Raw genomic sequence first — 18,866 nt, 5'->3', positions numbered from 1 at the left:
TAAGAGGGTAAGTTACCTTGTGCTTGAATGCATTTGACACTGAGACAAACAGTTTTTGTATTCAGAATGTGTTGCCTGGCTGCCAGCCACCTTTGCCATTCCCTGATCAGCAGCATTATTTTAGGTCCAGGGTCTAAGCGTCAATCCCTGATGAACTGTCCTGACAACAAGACATACTACTCTGTAATAATCTGGTTTAGATAGCATTAAACTCATTTTAAAGGGTCACAGTTAAGTGACTTCAGTTCTCACTTGCCAGAATAGAGGCCCCTGGATTCCACAGAGCTTTGGTCTGATCACAGCACCATCATACACCCTTCAGCTTACTGGTGGGGGGGAATCCAGAGGACCATGCCAGAAGTGCTCAAGCACCAACTCTTCAAGAATGTGAAAGAGTCATAAGTTAGTAAATATGAATAGCTTCAGCCAAAAGAAATATGCAAACACATCCATAATTAAGAACTTTCCTAGACAGGACTGCTGAAACTCTCAACTCTCAAGCTGCATTTTTTTTCATTTCTCTTCTCACTGGAATATACACCATATGTTTGGGACAATTTCCTGTAGGAAAGTTCTTCACAAAATTAATTCTGAAGGCTATTTTACAGTTGGAATGTCAGTTGTTTTAAAATACACTGCCTGAACAAAGGTGATCATATCATGTGAATTTTCTTCCCTCCCTTGAAATTTGCATGCACTCAAATTTCATTACCCCATAAAATAACATTAAATATAATAAACATGCAAATACTTCATACTGGATTTTCACTTCAGGAATGCCTCAGATAAGTTATTGGTAACACAAGGCAGATTTTTAAGTTGTTTATTAATCTGAATATATAAAAAGACAGAAGTTGCCTACGATATAGGACAAAGCTCTTGCTTCATGAGGAAACAAAATTTTCTTTACAAAGTGAAAAAATAAATACCTTTTCAGAGTAAGGTTTATATGCTAATGTGTCATAAAAAAGTAGAGTTTTAATATTTTGACAAAATGTCTGTGCAAAGAAACAGATGCATAAACACATATTACTGCTACATTAAGGCAATATGAAAAGTATAGTCAGAAAATTTCAGTAAAGTGACAGTGTACTTTTCTAGCTTTGATTAAGCCAGTATTGCACCCAAACATGGTCTCTAGTTCCCTCTGTACCCTGGAGAATACACTAGGAAACCAGAGCCCAAAATGCCCAAGTAGGGGGGTGGAGATGAAAAAATTTTAGCAGGAAATGACCTACCCAATAAAGATGTGAACTGAAGAAAGCATTTAAAATTATACACAACCCTTATTGTAGAAATTAATGGTACATGCTTAGTAGTTTAAAAATCAGTCTCCAAAAATAAAGCCAACTTAAAGGGCAGCTCACTACAGCTCCCCAGACCATCAGCCAAGTTGGACATGGGAAACATGGGAGTACTGTGCTCACTGAGAGCTATGAGTGAAGTCCCACAACAGTACTTCCATGGGACTCTCCTAACCCACCCTCAACACTTCAAGATTAACAAGCTTGTCCTACCCTTCCAAAGCTATTCTCCCAGAATTGTTCCTCTGTTTAACAGAATTATGAATTAAACACAGCTGCTTGATGAAGGGCTGTAACTTTAGCTTAAGAAACAACTTTTAATAAAAGAAGTTCTCTCCTCTTTAAAGCGGTTTACTAAAAGCAGAAACTATGAGCCATACTAAACTGTTATTTGTAAAAGCTAGTCTTACTATTAAAATAAATGGAGCAACTGTACTAAAAGGGATTTAGAAAGTGTAAAACAAAAGGCTGCGTTGCTCTTGCTGGGTATATCAATATGCATACACCACATTTCTCCAGGGTTACCTAGCTTTTTGGCAACGCCACCATGCTACAAACATACGCATCATTCTCCTTTAAAGGAACATGAATTGATTACACTTCTCTCAAAAGATATCCCAAACCACTTTGGACATGCTGAACCAAAAATATTTATGTTAAAAAAATGCAGTATTTTTGCTTTTGATCATGGATAGGTGTCAAGAGTCATTGCCTTCTTCACAATCAATGGTTGCGTTTCATATTAGTGCAGTTTAAAAGTACATGATGGGTGGATCATATCACAGTCAGATTGAGAAGACTGGTGTGGGTTGGCAAGTACACATGCTGGACATGCTCTACACGAGATCTGCAAACAGGACACAACTGGAAAGGAAAAACATTAGGAAATTAGTTTACTTCATATTTGAGAGTCTCTACACATACTGGAGACTTCCCTCTGTGTACACAATAATAAAGCACTTTACCATCATCTCCATATTTAAAACAAGGTATTGTGAGAAATATGCAGCTAATTTTCACCATCACTGCAAGTCAGCACAGCTAAAGCTTATCTTTCAAATGTATCTAAACACAATAATATTCAGAATTACTTTACCACAAACAAAATTAAGCTAGTGAGTTTTACTAGAATATCAATGTAAGCATATTAATCCATGACTTAAATATACAGAAACCCAAAACTTCCACATATTTGTTAACTGCCATCTTAATGGCATTGCAATTACCTGTAATTGGGCAGCACAGGTCTTGCAGCATACTGTGTGGCCACAGGGACAAAAGGTCGAATTTATTTCTTCTTCACAACACACCATACAAAGCATGGACTCCTTTAGCTTCCGCAGCTTCTCTTGCAGAGCTTTTGTTTGCTGGCAGCTAAGACCCTCACAATTGTCACAGTTCATGCTACTTTCAGAAGACTTAAGGGGGGAACTCGGTGGTGTTTGGTCACTTCTTGAAACAAGATCCACAATGCCAGCATTATAAAGAGCTCTCCTTGCATGATCATAAACTTCTTTTGACGTTCTTCTTATGTCAAAGACATATTTTTTACCAAGATTAATGTTTTCATTCAGGAATAGAGATGCTAGGTGGCCCTTTAAGTCCCGACTATACTGCATCATGACAGCACTGGTGACAGTGTCACACCTATAAAACAGGACAAATACAAATGTGGTTAGTTAATACCAATAAACCTATGCCTACAATAATCTGTTTCCAAAGTTGAAGTTTGAAGTAACAGCACTGAAATTAAAGCAAATAGAGCAATCCAAGATAATATTTAAACTATTGAATGTGGTTTGCATGACAACTCTTTGAAAAGTGTAAAATGGAAAAGTAACAGTTATTTGACATCTTCTAACAGGTGACTTGTCTGGTAAAATGGGGTCGGCCTACGGAAGGAACTTAAGACATTATGATAATATAAATAGCCATTCTTGCTTAATCCACAGTTCAGTTTGGCAGCACTTCTTTACATGGTAATTTCTAAACATTGCATTAAAGAATTCCATTTAATAGTCTTTGGCATAACACCTCTTTAAACAGGTTCTCAAAAAAATTTTAGCATAGAGTCAAATAATATCTTTAACCAAATTTCCACTCAGTACTTTATATCATCTGAAGGAAACCAGCGTAGAAAATTCAGCCATTTGTATTTGCCACTGAGTATTTCAGCTACCCTAAACCATGCTTTTCACACATTTCAGTGATATAGTTAAGTCTGCAGAAGCCTATTAAGGCATATCACTTCTCTAGAAAGTAAAGACTAACACAGAAAACAAGGACTACAGCCTTGCTAGGCCTAAGGTCCACAGTCTAAGCTATTGCCTAACTAAAATTCTGCTTAAGTTAAAAACCAAAGACTGGAAAGGACAGCAAAAGTTACAAGCAGACACCAAGTTCAAAAAGTTAAGACTGTCTAAGAGATTATATAATGCTTTGTGTCAAAAGCATACGAAGAGTGCAAACCAGCAGTGCAAGTGCTTATAACTACAGAACAGAAGAAGACCTAACATCAGGTTCACAAAGTAAGCAGTGGTTGGCTGTTGATTAGCTGCAGTAGCTAGAAAGGCAACTAGAATCACAGAATGTTAGGGATTGGAAGGGACCTCAAAAGATCATCTAGTCCAATCCCCCTGCTGGAGCAGGAACACCTAGATGAGGTTACACAGGAAGGTGTCCAGGCAGGTCTTGAATGCCTCCAGAGAAGGAGACTCCACAACCTCCCTGGGCAGCCTGTTCCAGTGTTCTGTCACCCTCACTGAGAAGAAGTTTCTTCTCAAATTTAAGTGGAACCTCTTGTGTTCCAGTTTGTACCCATTACCCCTTGTCCTATCATTGGTTGTCACCGAGAAGAGCCTGGCTCCATCCTTGTGACACTAACCCTTTATATATCTGTAAACATGAATGAGGTCACCCCTCAGTCTCCTCTTCTCCAAGCTAAAGAGACCCAGCTCCCTCAGCCTTTCCTCATAAGGGAGATGCTCCACTCCATCTTTGTTGCCCTGTGCTGGACCCTCTCCAGCAGTTCCCTGTCCTTCTGGAACTGAGGGGCCCAGAACTGGACACAATATTCCAGATGTGGTCTCACCAGGGCAGAGTAGAGGGGAAGGAGGACCTCTCGACCTACTAACCACCCCCCTTGTAATACACCCCAGGATGCCATTGGCCTTCCTGGCCACAAGGGCACAGTGCTGGCTCATGGTCATCCTGCTGTCCACCAGGACGCCCAGGTCCCTTTCCCCTCTCTAATAGGTCATTCCCCAACTTACACTTGAACCTGGGGGTTGTTCCTACCCAGATGCAAGACTCCATACTTTCCCTTGTTATATTTAATTAAATTTTTCCCTGCCCAACTCTCCAGCCTTGTCCAGGTCCCGCTGGATGGCAGCACAGCCTTCTGGCATGTCAGCCACTCCTCCCAGCTTCGTGTCATCAGCAAACTTGCTGATAGTACACTATTCCCTCATTCAAATAATTGACGAATATATAGAATAATACAGGCCCCAGTACTGACCCTTGAGGCACTCTGCTAGATACAGGCCTCCAACTAGCTGTGTTAATTGTGGTAATTGCTGTAACTGCATTAAAATTATCTAGTTTGAGAAGCTGTGCAGGTCTTTGCCTAGTATATGTACTTTCCTATGCTTCAAGTCCAATTCTTCTACAAAGCAACTGAAACATGGTAGTTAATTTAGAGAAAACACCACTAAGTTTTACTGATCAGTGCTGGACCTCATGGCAGCAATGAAAAGGGGTTAAAAATCAACCAAATGAGCACAGCACTCCCACCTCAAGAAAAAAAAAAAAATTACAGGATAAAGACAATGGATAGCTGCTGGCATGAAACAATTCTGGGCGTGTGAGCAAGAACAGAAGAATTGTAGGAAGATTTAAATACACGGGATGGGAAGGCAGCATACAGATTATTTCTAGCAACTGCAGGAACCAAATAAAGGAGAAACAAGGAGTACATGTGACACAGCACTGTAACAGGTTGCCCAGAGAGATTGTGGCGTCCCCTTCTCCAGAGACATTCAAAACCAACCTGGAAGCATTCCTGTGCAATCTGCTCTGGGTGAACCTGCTTTAGCAGGTAGGTTGGACTAGATCTCCAGAAGTGTCTTCCAACCCCAGCCATTCTGTGATATGAACTACACCTGCATATTTTGAAAGGCAATCTTTCTTCTCCTTTGCTCTCTCATCCTCCCTCTCAGATAAGGAGAAAACAACATATGTATTGTTTACAAAGTATTCAAGAACACTGTTAATATTCTGAAGTGCTGTTATTCAGTCACAGACTGAGAAATTTTGGCTACTTGTCCTGTACTCCCACAGCCCACAAAATGGAAAGCAGCAAAAACACATTCAGCTTCTGGACTTAGGAGGAAAACAGAGGCTGTGAAGACAACGAAATGTGGCGGTGTATTTCTGACATGCAGTCACATTGCTGGTTACTTAAGCACTTAATTCAAATGCTGTGGAGAAGAGCAGCAGCAGTTGACTCTAGTGGCAATACTGACCTGTAAAACGCATGTGTCTCTGTAATTGCTCTATAGAGTCCACTTGCTGCCCTTGTACTGATCATTTTAAACAAGAGAACTACACTATTACCAGACTCCTTGGTAACAGTCAGATATACATTCTTCCCAGACTGAGTTGCCATTTGAACAACAGGATAAGCAATCCTAAAAACAAATATAAAAGAAAGGTTACTTAGCTTTTAAGGATAAGGGCATTTTTCACAAACTGCTCCAGTGTGCTTTTATCAGGAGTTACAATGATATCTGACTGCTGTATGTAATGCTAGATTGAAGATGCTGCCTCAAAAATACATTTCAAAATCAAGAGCATTAAGGACAGTTGTCATATTGATTGTAAGCAGGTAGTGCCATCAGACCCTACATTTCAATATCTCCTTTTACTAATTCTTAGAGCAGGCATTTTACATCTATGTAAAAAACAGAGGCATGCTCAGTACTTCTGAAAAATGGAAGATGGAAATGGTTTCACAAAACACATACCTGTTGATAGGACTGAAGTCATCTTTGCAGGTGGATATGCCTTCGGGTCCAACACCAATAAGGAGTTTTTGCCCTTCACTATCTCTTACTGAGTGCCACTCTACGCCATAGTTCTCTAGCGTTGTAGCAATCTGTAGAACCTGGTATTCAGCAGAAGCTTGACTTAAACCTTCTAGCTCCTTGTGCTTTGCAATAATGCTGTTGATAAAAACATTAAGAATAGGTGAAATAACTCAAGTATATGCCATTATTATCAGCAGCTTGTTTTAACATAGGTTTTTAGATGACCTAGTTAAACAGATTAATAAATGCTGCTGACCTGCTTTATCTGGCTATAGATTCCCAGTAATCATGAATTGGGAAGTACTGAGAACTACCCAAATATCCAGAGAATGTTCAGGAGACAATATTCTGCATTTGCTTAGAGATTTAAAAGCTACATGTAATCAAGACTTTCCAACTAACCATCCCTCCCCCATCATATTTACCTGAACAACCACTAAGTTTAAAACTAAAACAAACAAACCTACAGACTACCACAACACACTTAAACTTCCTTGACATTCAGGAACTGAGCCATGAAGGTGTTTTGGGAATCCTCTTCCCAATGTAAGGACACTAAGCCAGATAAATTCTTGATAATTTTTTCTCAAGTGTAGGTCTAAGACATAATTGCAATTTGACTACCCTGCTCCACATATTTAGATACCTGTATTTCCCCAAGTACCAGAGTTTAACTGTTTTTGCTTTTCAAACAAATAAATAGTCATCCTTGAGCTTAAAAAAATGAAACCAGAACATCAGATAAAACATTCAGGTTGTATTTTGATCTCCAAAGCTATTTACATTTTTTTTTTTTTTAAAACAACACAAGATACTACATAGCATCAGCAATTCAGGACATAATAAAATCTTAACCTTTTTTGGAGACCAAAAGCATATTTCATGGTGCTCTTTTTACCTCTCCAAAATGGTAGTGGTGAGCTCTTTCGCACACAACTCCTCATAGTTGTACTTGGCAGTGTTCTGGTTATAATCTCCAAACTTCATCTGTGCCAGCAATGCACTAAGTTCAATTGCATGCTCTGAAGAACACTGAAGATTACCAGCAAGAAGATCTTCTTTTATATGCAAGAAAAACATATGCCTGCAATGCAATCAGAAATGCTTGCTTACACAACACATTAAAAAGTCTTTGTAATCAAGATATGTATCAAATAACATCTGTTTGGTAACCCTTATTTCAGTAATCAAGGATTTACAGTGAAGGTACCAAGTACAGAAAGTCTGGCAGAAGGGAAAGAAAAGGGCCTCCATCTTATTATTAACTTACACTTAAAGATGAGGTTACAACTGAAGGTGGTATCAAAAAGCACTATTAAAAGAAATGAATGCTTTAATATCATGCTCTTAAGAACTGCTTTAATATCTAAGTCACCAAGTAATTTCAATTTAGTGAGCAAAATAAATGAAATATGTTTGGACTAGTTTGCTATGTTTAAATGTCTTCGGTTGCCATTTACAAGTTATTCTGCACTTCACAAAAGCAAATTTGGGAAGAGCAGCTCAGAACAGCATACACATGTCTATCACGCAGCAGGAGAAGCCATATATTCTCTACACACAGTAGAAATGCCTCTGCCACCATAGTCAAAGAGAAGATGGTGCTTTTGCCAGTGACACAATTAACAGAACAACTTGAAACATCTGAAAAGGCACTGTGGAATGAAATACAAAAGCATCTACTGCATATTTGTCAGACCAACCCCTGTACTTGGGATCAAGGCAGGTTTGACAACTAGCTTGAAATTAAGAATAACTTCGTGAATTTATCTAATATGTCAATTAATTAGACAAATCAAAATCCCCACCACCAGCACCATGCTAATTTCCCCTATAGTCAATCTTGTAGAAATTCTTCTTTACCTCCCCTCAAGGAAGACAATATATAAATTTCTTACCATTTGTTCATAAGACTCAACATACAGAAAACAGATGCAGAAGTAGTTACATATCGCTGAAAAAAAACTTCCAATAAATGAAGCCTAGCACCCCCAGGGATATGTCTTAGCTTTCACACTTACAGGACATTTATAGTTTACTTTTCTAAAATTAAGTGTAGTCTACTTTTCTTAAAAAGCTATACTGAATCACTCATCACTGAAGTTGAAGATGCTAGGAAGCAATTAACTTTCCTTTCAACAGCAATTTTGTATAACATATTATATTTGTCTGTTGTAGTGCTCTGCAATTACATGTACAACAGGGCAAACGGGTACTTTTTCAGCACTATGAGCAATTACATAACTTGCAAAATTTGTGTTTGTTCTTAGCTCTACCACAGTAAATGCTGCAGCTAAGAAAATACTGGCACAAAAGATGGAGAACTTTTGTGATCAGAAAATAATGGATATTACATTATCCCACAAGCTGCTCCACAATGCATTTCCTGCAGCAAGTCACAGGCCCAACATCTCCCTTTGCAAGCAGTTTGAAGCATGCTAGAGCTTCACTACAGTTTTGACACAAGTGCTTAATTGCATCCTTCGAATGTCCAGACATCAATCTACAATTCAACAATTCTAGCGGGGGTCTGGTAGAAGTGAACATCCTCAGTCTGTGCAGGATATAAATATGGGTGACAAGGGGACCAGAACTTCAGACAGTACAATTGTCTCCACTGTTAGCAGGTTATTTCTTGTTTAGGCTTTTCTTGGAGTAAATCCCAAACCTCTTCTCCAATCCCTTTCTCCTACTTTGCCAATTCATAACTTTTTGGCTTGGGCCACAGAATGGCTTTTAAAATGTATAGCTTGTACGTGCTTCTTTTGGGATTCAGTCCATCAATCCAGACAAAGTATTTGACAAATTAATAACACTGTGTCCAAAATAGATTCAAATAATAGGTCTCTCCCTAATTCCAATCAACATTTCATAAAATAAACAGCTTTTCATGCACCTCTAATCTATTACTACCAGAACAGGTTTTCTACTCATTATAAATGTGTGCTAATTACACATGCAGTATTTCAAAGAAACATCTGACAATTTTCTCCTCATTAGCTGACACATGTTTACAACTACCCATACCTAAATGCTGTATCTTCAGTTTATTTTATACACACTACAGCACTGACTACACAGGGAAGAGTCTGTCTTCTCCCCTTGCTGTGAAGACCTTTTATTGACTTCAACAGGGAAGCTGAAAGAAAAGACTGCTCCTGCAAATACAGAACCAACTACAGTAGAGGCATGGTTTGTCACATTCCATTACTAAAAAGACAGTAATGGCACAGGTAGACAAAAAAGTTTAAAGTACAATGTGAAATAGCATCACATTACCTAACATGCAGTAACTTCCTGTAACTATCACAAAATAAAACATCTTATAGGGACTACGCTACTTTGCGTTTTTCTGATAAAGTGGACCATGGTAGGGCATATAAAAGGGACAATAACTGCGAAGTAACTAAAACTATGCAAGTTCATGATCTGGCTTACACTATGGTAAACTATTCTGTTGAGTCTGAGAAAACAGAGAAAACCACTTGTATTTAACAGTCCATTTCACAAGGTCATCAGTCTGCACCTAAAAAACCTATTGCTGGCCCCAGCCCATTGCCTAACCTCTTCCATAATGAATAGGTCAGAAACCAGTTAACATAGGGCCTGCTAGTCAATTTAGTTTTTGAATGACAGTGAATGACTTCATACTGTTGTTTTTTTCTATTTTGAGTCTATCGGTGTGTTTGAGGAAGAAAAAGCATCTAGAAATTGAAATACAGTGAGGGTTGCAAACATTTTATACATCTGAAAGTTATTCTGATTAGTGCAGATTCCAATTTGCCTATCCAGCCTAAGGTTGCATTTCTCCAAAGCTATATTAATATCCATTGCAAAATCATCCCTTTTCAAGGATCAAAACATGACACACCAGCCAGAATCTGATGATAAAAGCAGATTTTTCTTTCTTTTTTTTTTTTTTTAAAACATAAAACTTAAATGCATGTTACTTTGCCTGTTTAAGGCTCAAAATACTTTTAAAATTGTTGAATACAGTCAAGCAAAACAAAAGGATTAAGAGCCTTGAGGGAGTTCCTTATCTAATTCTGCAAAGCCTAAATGACCCAGCAGTGTGTCTGTTAAAAACCTGGTCATATTACAGTTTCTATTAGTTACTAGAAAACATTTAGCTAAGTTTTTGTAAATTAGATGGTGATCCAATCACTTAATAGCAGTCAATCCACTGTCTCCTCTCTAGGAATCTCTATATATAATGAAAAAAAAACATCATTAAAGCTTTTCCCACCTCTAAAGATAGGTTGTGCAGTAAAAGGGTACTCAGGTTTTTTGAGAAATTATTTCAGTGTATTTTATGCTTAAGGGATTTTTTTTTTTTACCTAGCACATTTTAAAACAGTTACCCACTTTAAAACTGAAAATTGAACTGTTTATAATTGAAGTCCTTTAAAAGTTACATTTCGGACATTGCTGGTAGACTTAGTTTGACCACTATATAAGAAACTAATTGTTTCTGTTTCTGCATCATCCACCACTTCAGCTATACACAATACAGTAATATTACCTGTTATAAACTTGAAAAGTAACTCAAGTCACACAAAGGTATGTTTTCTACCCCTGCCCCAAAATTCTCTTAGCACATTCATCAGCTTTTTACTGCACTTGCCAAAATTTCATTTCATCTTTAAATCTTCACAGAAAGCAAGTCTTTGCAACTCTGAACTTTACCAACCGATTGTTGTGGCTCCTAGTCACCTTAACATCTCCTAGACATGTTGGGACATTGAACAACTAGCAGCAGCTTTAAGAAACAGCCTAACTTGCCATTGCACTTGCAGCCTGAGTTCTACACATAACAGTGTTAGTACAAAAGACAGTCTATATAACCTAAACGAGTATTAAGTTTCCCCCCCTAGACCTCATGCTAGCTCAATAGTCCTCTGTTTTCAGTTCCAGAATATTTCCTTTGAGTTTGGTAGTTCAAAACGACATAGAAACACTGACAAAATACAAAGCATCAAGTTTCCCATAACTATACCTCATTAGCCACTGGCCAGGCAGAATTTCTTCTGTTCCAAAAGAAAAGCAGTTTTAGAATTAGAACAGGATCACATGCTTTCCTCAAGCACTAGTTACACTGGCAATTTTATATTAATTTAATTCTTATTTTTGCCACAGTGCTTTTCATATAATTTAAGTTCTGTGGGCATATTAAAACACTTAGTAAAATAAAATGCACAGTGTGATTAATGTATTTTAGCTGCACATAAATAATTTTATACAAATGCTGTAGAAAGAGAAGGTTTTAAGTACATTTCAGCAGATGGCCCGTTTTACAAAAAAAATACAGTTACCAAAGTAAAGTCGCATCAATCTCTTTTTGCCTCCCTCTGGACTGATTACACTGAACACCAGTACCAAAAATGGATATCAGTATTTCACTACAATGAAATTCCTTCAGGAGGCAGATAACCTAGTTAGTGTTCATCCAACTGAATTGGCAATAACAGCCCCACAAAATAAGTGCTATGGAAAGTGGGGAGTATAAATAATACAAGATTATATATAATAATATATATATTATGCATAATACAAGATTAATTTCTCATTTCCTTAACTCATTGAAAATTATTATGTGCATTAGGATTCCAAGTTCTGTGCTGAAAACTTTGTTTTTACTACTTCAATCAAGGAAAGGAAAACAAGGCAAATAGAAATCTAAAGACTATATTAAGAATTTTAATCTCTAAAGTTAGCTTAGCCAGTGGAAAAAGTGACAAACTCCAATCCTTTACCAATAAGAGTATCTGTATATGACTAATGATTCCTAAACTAGAAATCTAGCCAAAAGAACCCATTCTCTTGCCAGACTACTGGCAAGGATCTTAGCACACATCCCAAGGGGACTGTTCTCTTTGGGTAAGACACTCCTTACCACAGAGTAAGACTCTTTCCTACTGTGAAGTAAATTGACAACTCTGTAGTCTAAAGGAATCAAAATTAAGAGGCTTTGTTCTCCCCTAAAAATATAAATTGATGAGGACCTCTTAGCAAGAGAGTTCTGTTTCTAAAAGCCTATATAATGCCACTCCCTATGAAAAAGGAAAGCCAGGCACAGTTACAATTATGTTGCTCAGTATCTCTGTTCTTATTGCTCTAAGAGTGGGTGAAAGGTTACCAACTGGAATTCAACCGATTTAGACAAACAGATCCATTAAACTCACCCTGGTGTCTATTACAACAGGCTTTTATTGCATGTTGAAAAAAAAAAAACAACAACAAAAACAACATTGCTGCACTGGCTAGCAAATACTATAGGATAATTGGATGTTTTTCTTTTTTCTACCTACTGCATGTATCTAACTGCTCAAAGTATTTTTACAAGACAGTTTTTAGTTTTCACTAATTCATCAATACAACTGGATAACACTACAAAAACAATGTACTTTGTAAATATAATTCTGACACAGGGCAGGGGGGGCAGGGGCAGAATCACACACAACTTTCAAACAGCTTCCAAAACAATAATTAGCGATGTCAAGGCTGGCAAAATACAGCTCTTTTGAATGCTTCATGAGATTGTGCAACTTGTTAGAATCTGGTGTGTTATTTTAAATTGTCATGGCTTACATACGAGTATTCGATTTTCAGTCAAGTTATGCAAGACAACTCCCGTTTTGAAGTACATCTGGGTCAATTTTACATTGCTCAAGAAGCGATTCACTTTAAAGTCTTTTAGCTTTTGTGCAATCACTGCAAATTGACTTTATCGTACCAGACTTAAACCCATTGTTCTCCTGGACGACCGTTTGGCACAATTTGCCTCCCGTGCGGTTCAGCAAACACTCTCCTTGTTAAGGTGGCTATAAGTTCCAACACTTCACTCCTACGTGTTTCACAAAGCAAGCTTTTCGCCACCGCAGAAGAAAGTTCTGCCCCGAGACAGAGGTGCAGGCCAATTAGGAGTTGAGTTCCTGGGGCTGCCCGGGCCAAGTCCCAGCGTCTCAGCCGCCGATTCGCCCGGCCCGCCGAGGAGCTGCCAGCAGAGGTTACTCGCAGCCAGTGACCTGGAGTTACCCCGGCGGGGCGGCGCGCAGCCCCGGCTGCAGCCCGCGGGCCGAGCGCCAGCAGCGCGGCTCCTCCCGGCCCCTCGGCAGCGCTGCAAGCCCCGGCTCTACACCCGCCAAAACGTCTCCCGAAAATCCCCATCAGCTGAAGTACCATCGGTTCTCCAAGTCGCAGCTCCTCACCGTAATTCAATGCCTCATAGAATTCGATACAAAACCCACCCATAAATCATTCCGACAAAAACCTGACTTTTCCTTTTTTTTTTCTTTTTACTAACTGTTGCATTACCTATCAAGAAATACAGAAAACAGTGAAAGCAAATGTGACATGACGAGCTTATGATTTAGATCTTGGACTAGCAGCACATTTACCTTCAAGCAAAAAAGATAGCAGTCCTTTTCAAGCCAATGCGATTTTCCATTCAAAAAAACGTACAGTTATCCAAACTCTTCTAAACAAGAAGCACACTGTTCACATTTCAGACTTGTTTATAGAACTCTAGTTGACAGCAGCAGATTAAATTTGAATAGCATTCTTGCACTGAAGCATTTTCATTCCCCTGAAAACAATTCTAAACTACAAAATCCTGTGGTGAAATTCAGTACCAGGCAGTCAAATAAAAAATTAGAAATTGAGATCCAAAGTACAATAGAAATAAAACACTTTTAACCCTGTAAAAAGGAAGTGTAGTAAGGCGTTTTTTTTCCCATGCAATTCTTCCATTCTCAAAACACTTGGTGAAGGTGGTTTGTTGCCACAGTGGTCAAAGATACAACTGTAACCCCTGTTCTGCCTTCAATAGTAAGGCAGCTTTGTTCCAAAAGATTAAAAAAATGCATGACGTTGCAATCTTGCACTGGATTGTACAGTGATTAAAGGTAACAGAAGCAGAGGTTGATGTTTAGTTGCCAGATCAGCTTTTCACACAGCATGTAGAAACATGAACATTAAATTGCTACATACACCTTTAAGTGCAAGATAAGGATCATACAACAAGGGTTGACAAAGCTTCCCAAGTATGTAGAAAAAAAAGGTAAAAACTCAGTCACAACACTTGTTATTATAATCACAGTGAAGCATACCAACAAAATTCAGAATTAGTTGCAGCTTCCCAGATTTCAAAAGCAGTCTCAACATGCATCTAATCTATATCTAAAAATAGTACCAGAGGCAACAAAGTAAATCTGGGAGACTCTGCCAGACCACCCTATACATCAGCTGTGGTCATAACTGCTAAAGCAAACCAAAAATATCTGTCACTATTTCTTTGCTGACCAGCACATTGACTTTCCAAGTAAAGGGAAGAAAAAGTGTTGTCTCTAACTGTACAGCTAATGCTTGCAGTTCTGTTATATGATACACCTATTGATTTAAAACTCTGTGACAGGTTTAACAAGTGTTTTTGTCTTATCCTTGATACGACACACACTTACATGCAAACTAAACACAAAGGCATATTTATGTGCCTATGTAAACCCTCAAGGAGACAACTAGAAAAAAAATCTACTGAAACAGTGTCAGCACTACAGAGATATACATCGACAACAGGCACTATGGAATTCTAGGTCTGCTATACGTAGACTGGGCACACACAACTAAAAGGTTGCTATTGCAAACTACTTCACAACTTGTATTTGTTTATAGAAAGAATACTAAAAATACTCTGGATGTAGACTGAACAGGTTATCTGAAGCCTTAGAAGTATTCATGTTCGTTGGACACAGTGACATTAAATATAGTGTCAATGCCCATTGTTCTCCAAAATTACAAGCAAATATTTCCAGAGCAGAATGTTAATATTATTATGACTGAGCCTCAATTAATTTTAAAATTGTTTGTCAAAAGTATTAGCTTCAGAGCAGTCTTAATTTCTACATAAAAGAAAGCTTATCCCACCTACAGCCTTTTCAAGTCATCTTTATAGTGGAGAAGTATTTGCTACTTTGATGTAGGTAGACAAGGTCTGTTATATTCTAGCTACAAAACCTGTCTTTTAGGCCCCTGGGGTATGTTTCACCAGTTCAAGCTCTCCATTAACTTGCCCAACCTGCCAAGTCTTGCATTGACAGTGTTGGGAGGCAGGAACTCAGGTGTCTGCAAAAACCTTGTAAAGTTGAACAAACATTCATCAAGGATAGCAGAAAAATTCCAATCATATCAGCTTTGGGTTTCCTCAGATTCACCCCAGTTTGTCTGTGTGTACACACATCAAACATGCTCAGGGTAATCTGCCTCATCAGGTATGTTGCTCCTTTTGTTCTACATAAAAATCCTTTGTTCTTTGGTTTTATGCTTATTCTCCTTGAGAATATTTAAACAATGGCACAAGTTTCTTTAAAGATAATATTCCAGAAGAGTCTAAAAATATGCCATGGATAGCAGATTTTTCCAAAACAAGGTACATTGATACTGGAATTTGTTAGGATGTATTTACCTAACTAAACCTACTATATAGGACAACTATGGTATAACTCCATTGCATTCTGAAAACTTGAACTAGATTGATGAGCTTGAAACCACTTACCAGAAGTTACACCCCTGCACATTAGTTCAAAAAGTAAAACAATACATGCATGCTCTTAACTCAAAGCCTTTTTCCTATGAAATAAACAGCAAATCATGCTGTCAGCCTCTGACCAAATTATTTAGACAAATATTCTGTTGTATTCATGGCCTTCATTCTGAGAGTACAAAGTTGAGTAGTGAAAACATGTTTTGAGATTATCATACAGACACTTGTTTTCGATTTGTCCCATTTGTATTAACTGTATTATCTAAATGTAACAGGAAAAATTAGCTGAAAGATCAGAACTGAATATATCATCTGTGGCTCAGAGTTCTTTAAAAGTTATGTCTATTGATGTAGTAATCAAACTCGAGTAAAACGCAAATGTTCCCTACTAATCTTAGAAGACTAATTCTTACGACTGGATAACAGTATAACAATTTAGTTAAGAGTACTGGCCACAGAAGCAGCATTAGAGCTGTTTCTTTTGTAGCCTCAAAGGGCCTGTAGCTATCTGAAAGTTACTGTAACATAACACCAGACAAAAAGGAACTCTGCGAGTTTTCTGCACTTTGGGAGCAATTGTTTCCTGCTTTTCTGTACCAGCAGTTTAGAACGACCTAGAGTAACACCACTGAACAGGGGTTACTATCGGACATGCAAAAATCATATACATAATTTGCTACTGGTAGTTTAGTTTCTTCTAATTTCAGCAATAAGTGCTCATGGAATTACCTACGTTCATCAGAGTTAGCTACACAATACTTACAATATTACCAGTCTCTTATATTTTTTTTCCAAAAACAAATAATACATTTAAGTAACACTAAGATTTTAAAACTACAAAGAAAAGTCAAACCAAGAGTACCAGAAGATGGAAGAAATAAGGTCAGTGTGTAATCACTTCCATCAGTTACAGAAATTGAAAACAAAGTAATAAATTATATTTACTTACAACCATCTTTACCTTACCTCGTCTGTTCTTGTAAGATAAGATGCGGCTCTACAAAAAACTTGACTCTTAATTTCAATCTGTAAGGGGCTAAACCATCCATCTGCTGGGAGATCCTGTTCCTCAAATTCAGCCACAGATTCTCCCCTTTGCTGCCAGTGAACTGCAGTCCAAAATAATCAACTTCTATAATTCCCAACCTTCTGCAAACCTGAAAGAAAGACATTCTTCATAATGAGCCCACAACACCGAAAAATATCACCTGAATCAAGTATTGTTTCAGACTGCTCACTTAAAAACACAAAAAATAAAACCTGCCGTAAGCAACATTATACAAAAGATTACTTAATCACTTGGATTTTAAGTTGTGTACAAAATAACACGTAAACAAATACCAAGAATAAACGGGGAATTTCTCCACTGGTTAAAAAGGACATGGACTTCCATGGTCAAATTCTAGCCCCCTTCTCATCCCCAGAAGAGGCACTTAAGAGGGGATTTCCAAAAGAAGATTGTATCTATTTAACATCACAGCCATGGAGTTTTCTAGGAAAGGAGGAGAAAAAAAGATATACAACCCAGAAGTTTTATTTAGATGCCACCAACAGACCGGGCTGCTGCATTTGGCTCTCTCCAGCATTGCTACAGCAGCCGCCGCAGCCACAACGAGGCGACAGAAGGGCGAAAGCACCTGGACAACGGCTCCAGTCAGCACAACCCCAGCAGGCCACGGGGGCCAACTCGGCACCGCCCGGGCCAGGTGGGTCCCACTCGTGCCTCCCCCCCACCCCAGAGGCAGTTCGAACAGGCGGCAGCGTGAGGCTGAGGCCTGCCCTTCCCACGCAAACTGTAAAGGAGAAGGGAGAAGAGCCGGAGAGCCCCAAGGCAAGGCATGCAGCAACTTCTGCATCCAGCATGGAGGAAAAAAAAAATAAAAAGAAAGAAAAAAACAAAACCTAAAACAACAAAACCACACCACAGAAGCGGGGAGACTGCGGCGGCTCCCGCCGGCTCCCCGCCCCTACGGCCGCGGCCGCCCCTGCGCAGGGTCGCGCCGCCGCCCAGCCCTGCCCCGCGCCACCGCCGCCCTCAACGGCCGGGGCGCCGCGAGCTGGCGCCGCCGCGCCCCTCGCCCCCTCAGCCCCCCACCTGCGCGCTGTATGAGGGACAAGGAACGGGCGACGCGCGCCCGCCGTCTGTCAGGCACCAACGGTCTGCGCTGCCCACGCCGAGCCTTCGCGTCCCTGGAAGGCGGCAGGGCAGCGGGAAGGAGAGCGCAGCGCGGCCCCCTCACCTGGTTGAGGCAGTCCTCGCCGTTGGCTTTCGCCTCGACCTCCACCTCCATCACCACCGCGTCCGGCCTGGTCACATAGCACAGCATGGCTGGAGCCAGCCAGCGCCGCCGCCGCCGCCGCCGCTGCTGCTGCCACGGCGGACACCCGGAGCGGCTGTTGCTGCCGCTGCCCGCGGGAAATCACAGCTGTCGGTACGGGCTGAGGGAAGGTACGCAGTCGTCCCTGCCCGCCGCCCACGCCCGGCCGCTTACAACAACCAGCCAACCACCCCCCACTCGCCTAGTGCTTGCGCTCCGGTGACTCCGCTCCCTCCACATATACCCTCCGTCTCCCCCTCCCCCTTTCCGAGCGGCACCTGCGGACCAATCACGAGGCGCCGCTCACCGCTGCGGGCCGCCGCAGCCACCAATCAACGCCGCCAGCCCTGGGAAACGGCGGCGGCCGGGAGGGCGTCTGTTGTGGTCGCTCTCTGGCGCCCCCTGGCGGGACGTTGGGCCGCGGGCGGCCGGCGGGACTCTCTACCACTCCCGTTCCGGGGCTGTCCCCTCTGCCCGGTGCGGAAAGTACCCTGTCCCGGGCCCTGCCCTGCGCGGAAAACCCCTGTCCGCCGTGGCTTGGCTGCCCGAAGGAGCCCGCCCTCGGGGCTTTCTTCCTCTTCAGCACCCAGCACCCCCAAATTATCTTCACCCACCGCCA

The 18,866-nt window shown here is 40.3% G+C and overlaps 1 protein-coding gene across 3 annotated transcripts; it reads right to left on the bottom strand.

Annotated features, from left to right (window-relative positions):
• Nucleotides 1–809: 809 nt before the first annotated feature.
• Nucleotides 810–18,468, bottom strand: MYLIP (myosin regulatory light chain interacting protein). Of its 3 annotated transcripts, XM_065052361.1 has the most exons (8): nucleotides 17,832–17,910; nucleotides 17,271–17,421; nucleotides 16,896–17,086; nucleotides 7,290–7,475; nucleotides 6,329–6,526; nucleotides 5,828–5,992; nucleotides 2,531–2,951; nucleotides 810–2,168 (listed from the first exon to the last, which is right to left on the bottom strand). In XM_065052361.1, exons 2-8 carry the CDS (start codon nucleotides 17,310–17,312, stop codon nucleotides 2,079–2,081), a joined length of 1,293 nt encoding a protein of 430 aa, XP_064908433.1. In that variant the 5' UTR covers nucleotides 17,313–17,421; nucleotides 17,832–17,910; the 3' UTR covers nucleotides 810–2,078. The 3 variants fall into 3 exon arrangements, with proteins under 3 accessions (XP_064908433.1, XP_064908432.1, XP_064908434.1); XM_065052360.1 differs by lacking the exons at nucleotides 17,271–17,421; nucleotides 17,832–17,910 and adding an exon at nucleotides 18,170–18,468; XM_065052362.1 differs by lacking the exon at nucleotides 17,271–17,421 and having other exon boundaries at nucleotides 17,454–17,893.
• Between the last annotated feature and the right edge of the window lie 398 nt (nucleotides 18,469–18,866).

This window comes from Columba livia, chromosome 2, assembly GCF_036013475.1.
Source record: "Columba livia isolate bColLiv1 breed racing homer chromosome 2, bColLiv1.pat.W.v2, whole genome shotgun sequence".
NCBI lineage: Eukaryota > Metazoa > Chordata > Aves > Columbiformes > Columbidae > Columba > Columba livia.
Note: the sequence above shows the minus strand (reverse complement) of the source record. Positions and strands in the feature narration are given on the sequence as shown.

Coding starts and splice junctions, on each gene's coding strand:
- MYLIP (XM_065052360.1), bottom strand. CDS start 18,256: ATGCTGTGCTATGTGACCAGGCCGGACGCGGTGGTGATGGAGGTGGAG. Junction 17,087..18,169: donor GCGAGGACTGCCTCAACCAG/GTGAGGGGGCCG, acceptor TCTTTCTTTCAG/GTTTGCAGAAGGTTGGGAAT. Junction 5,993..6,328: donor GACTTCAGTCCTATCAACAG/GTATGTGTTTTG, acceptor ATTTGTTTTTAG/GATTGCTTATCCTGTTGTTC.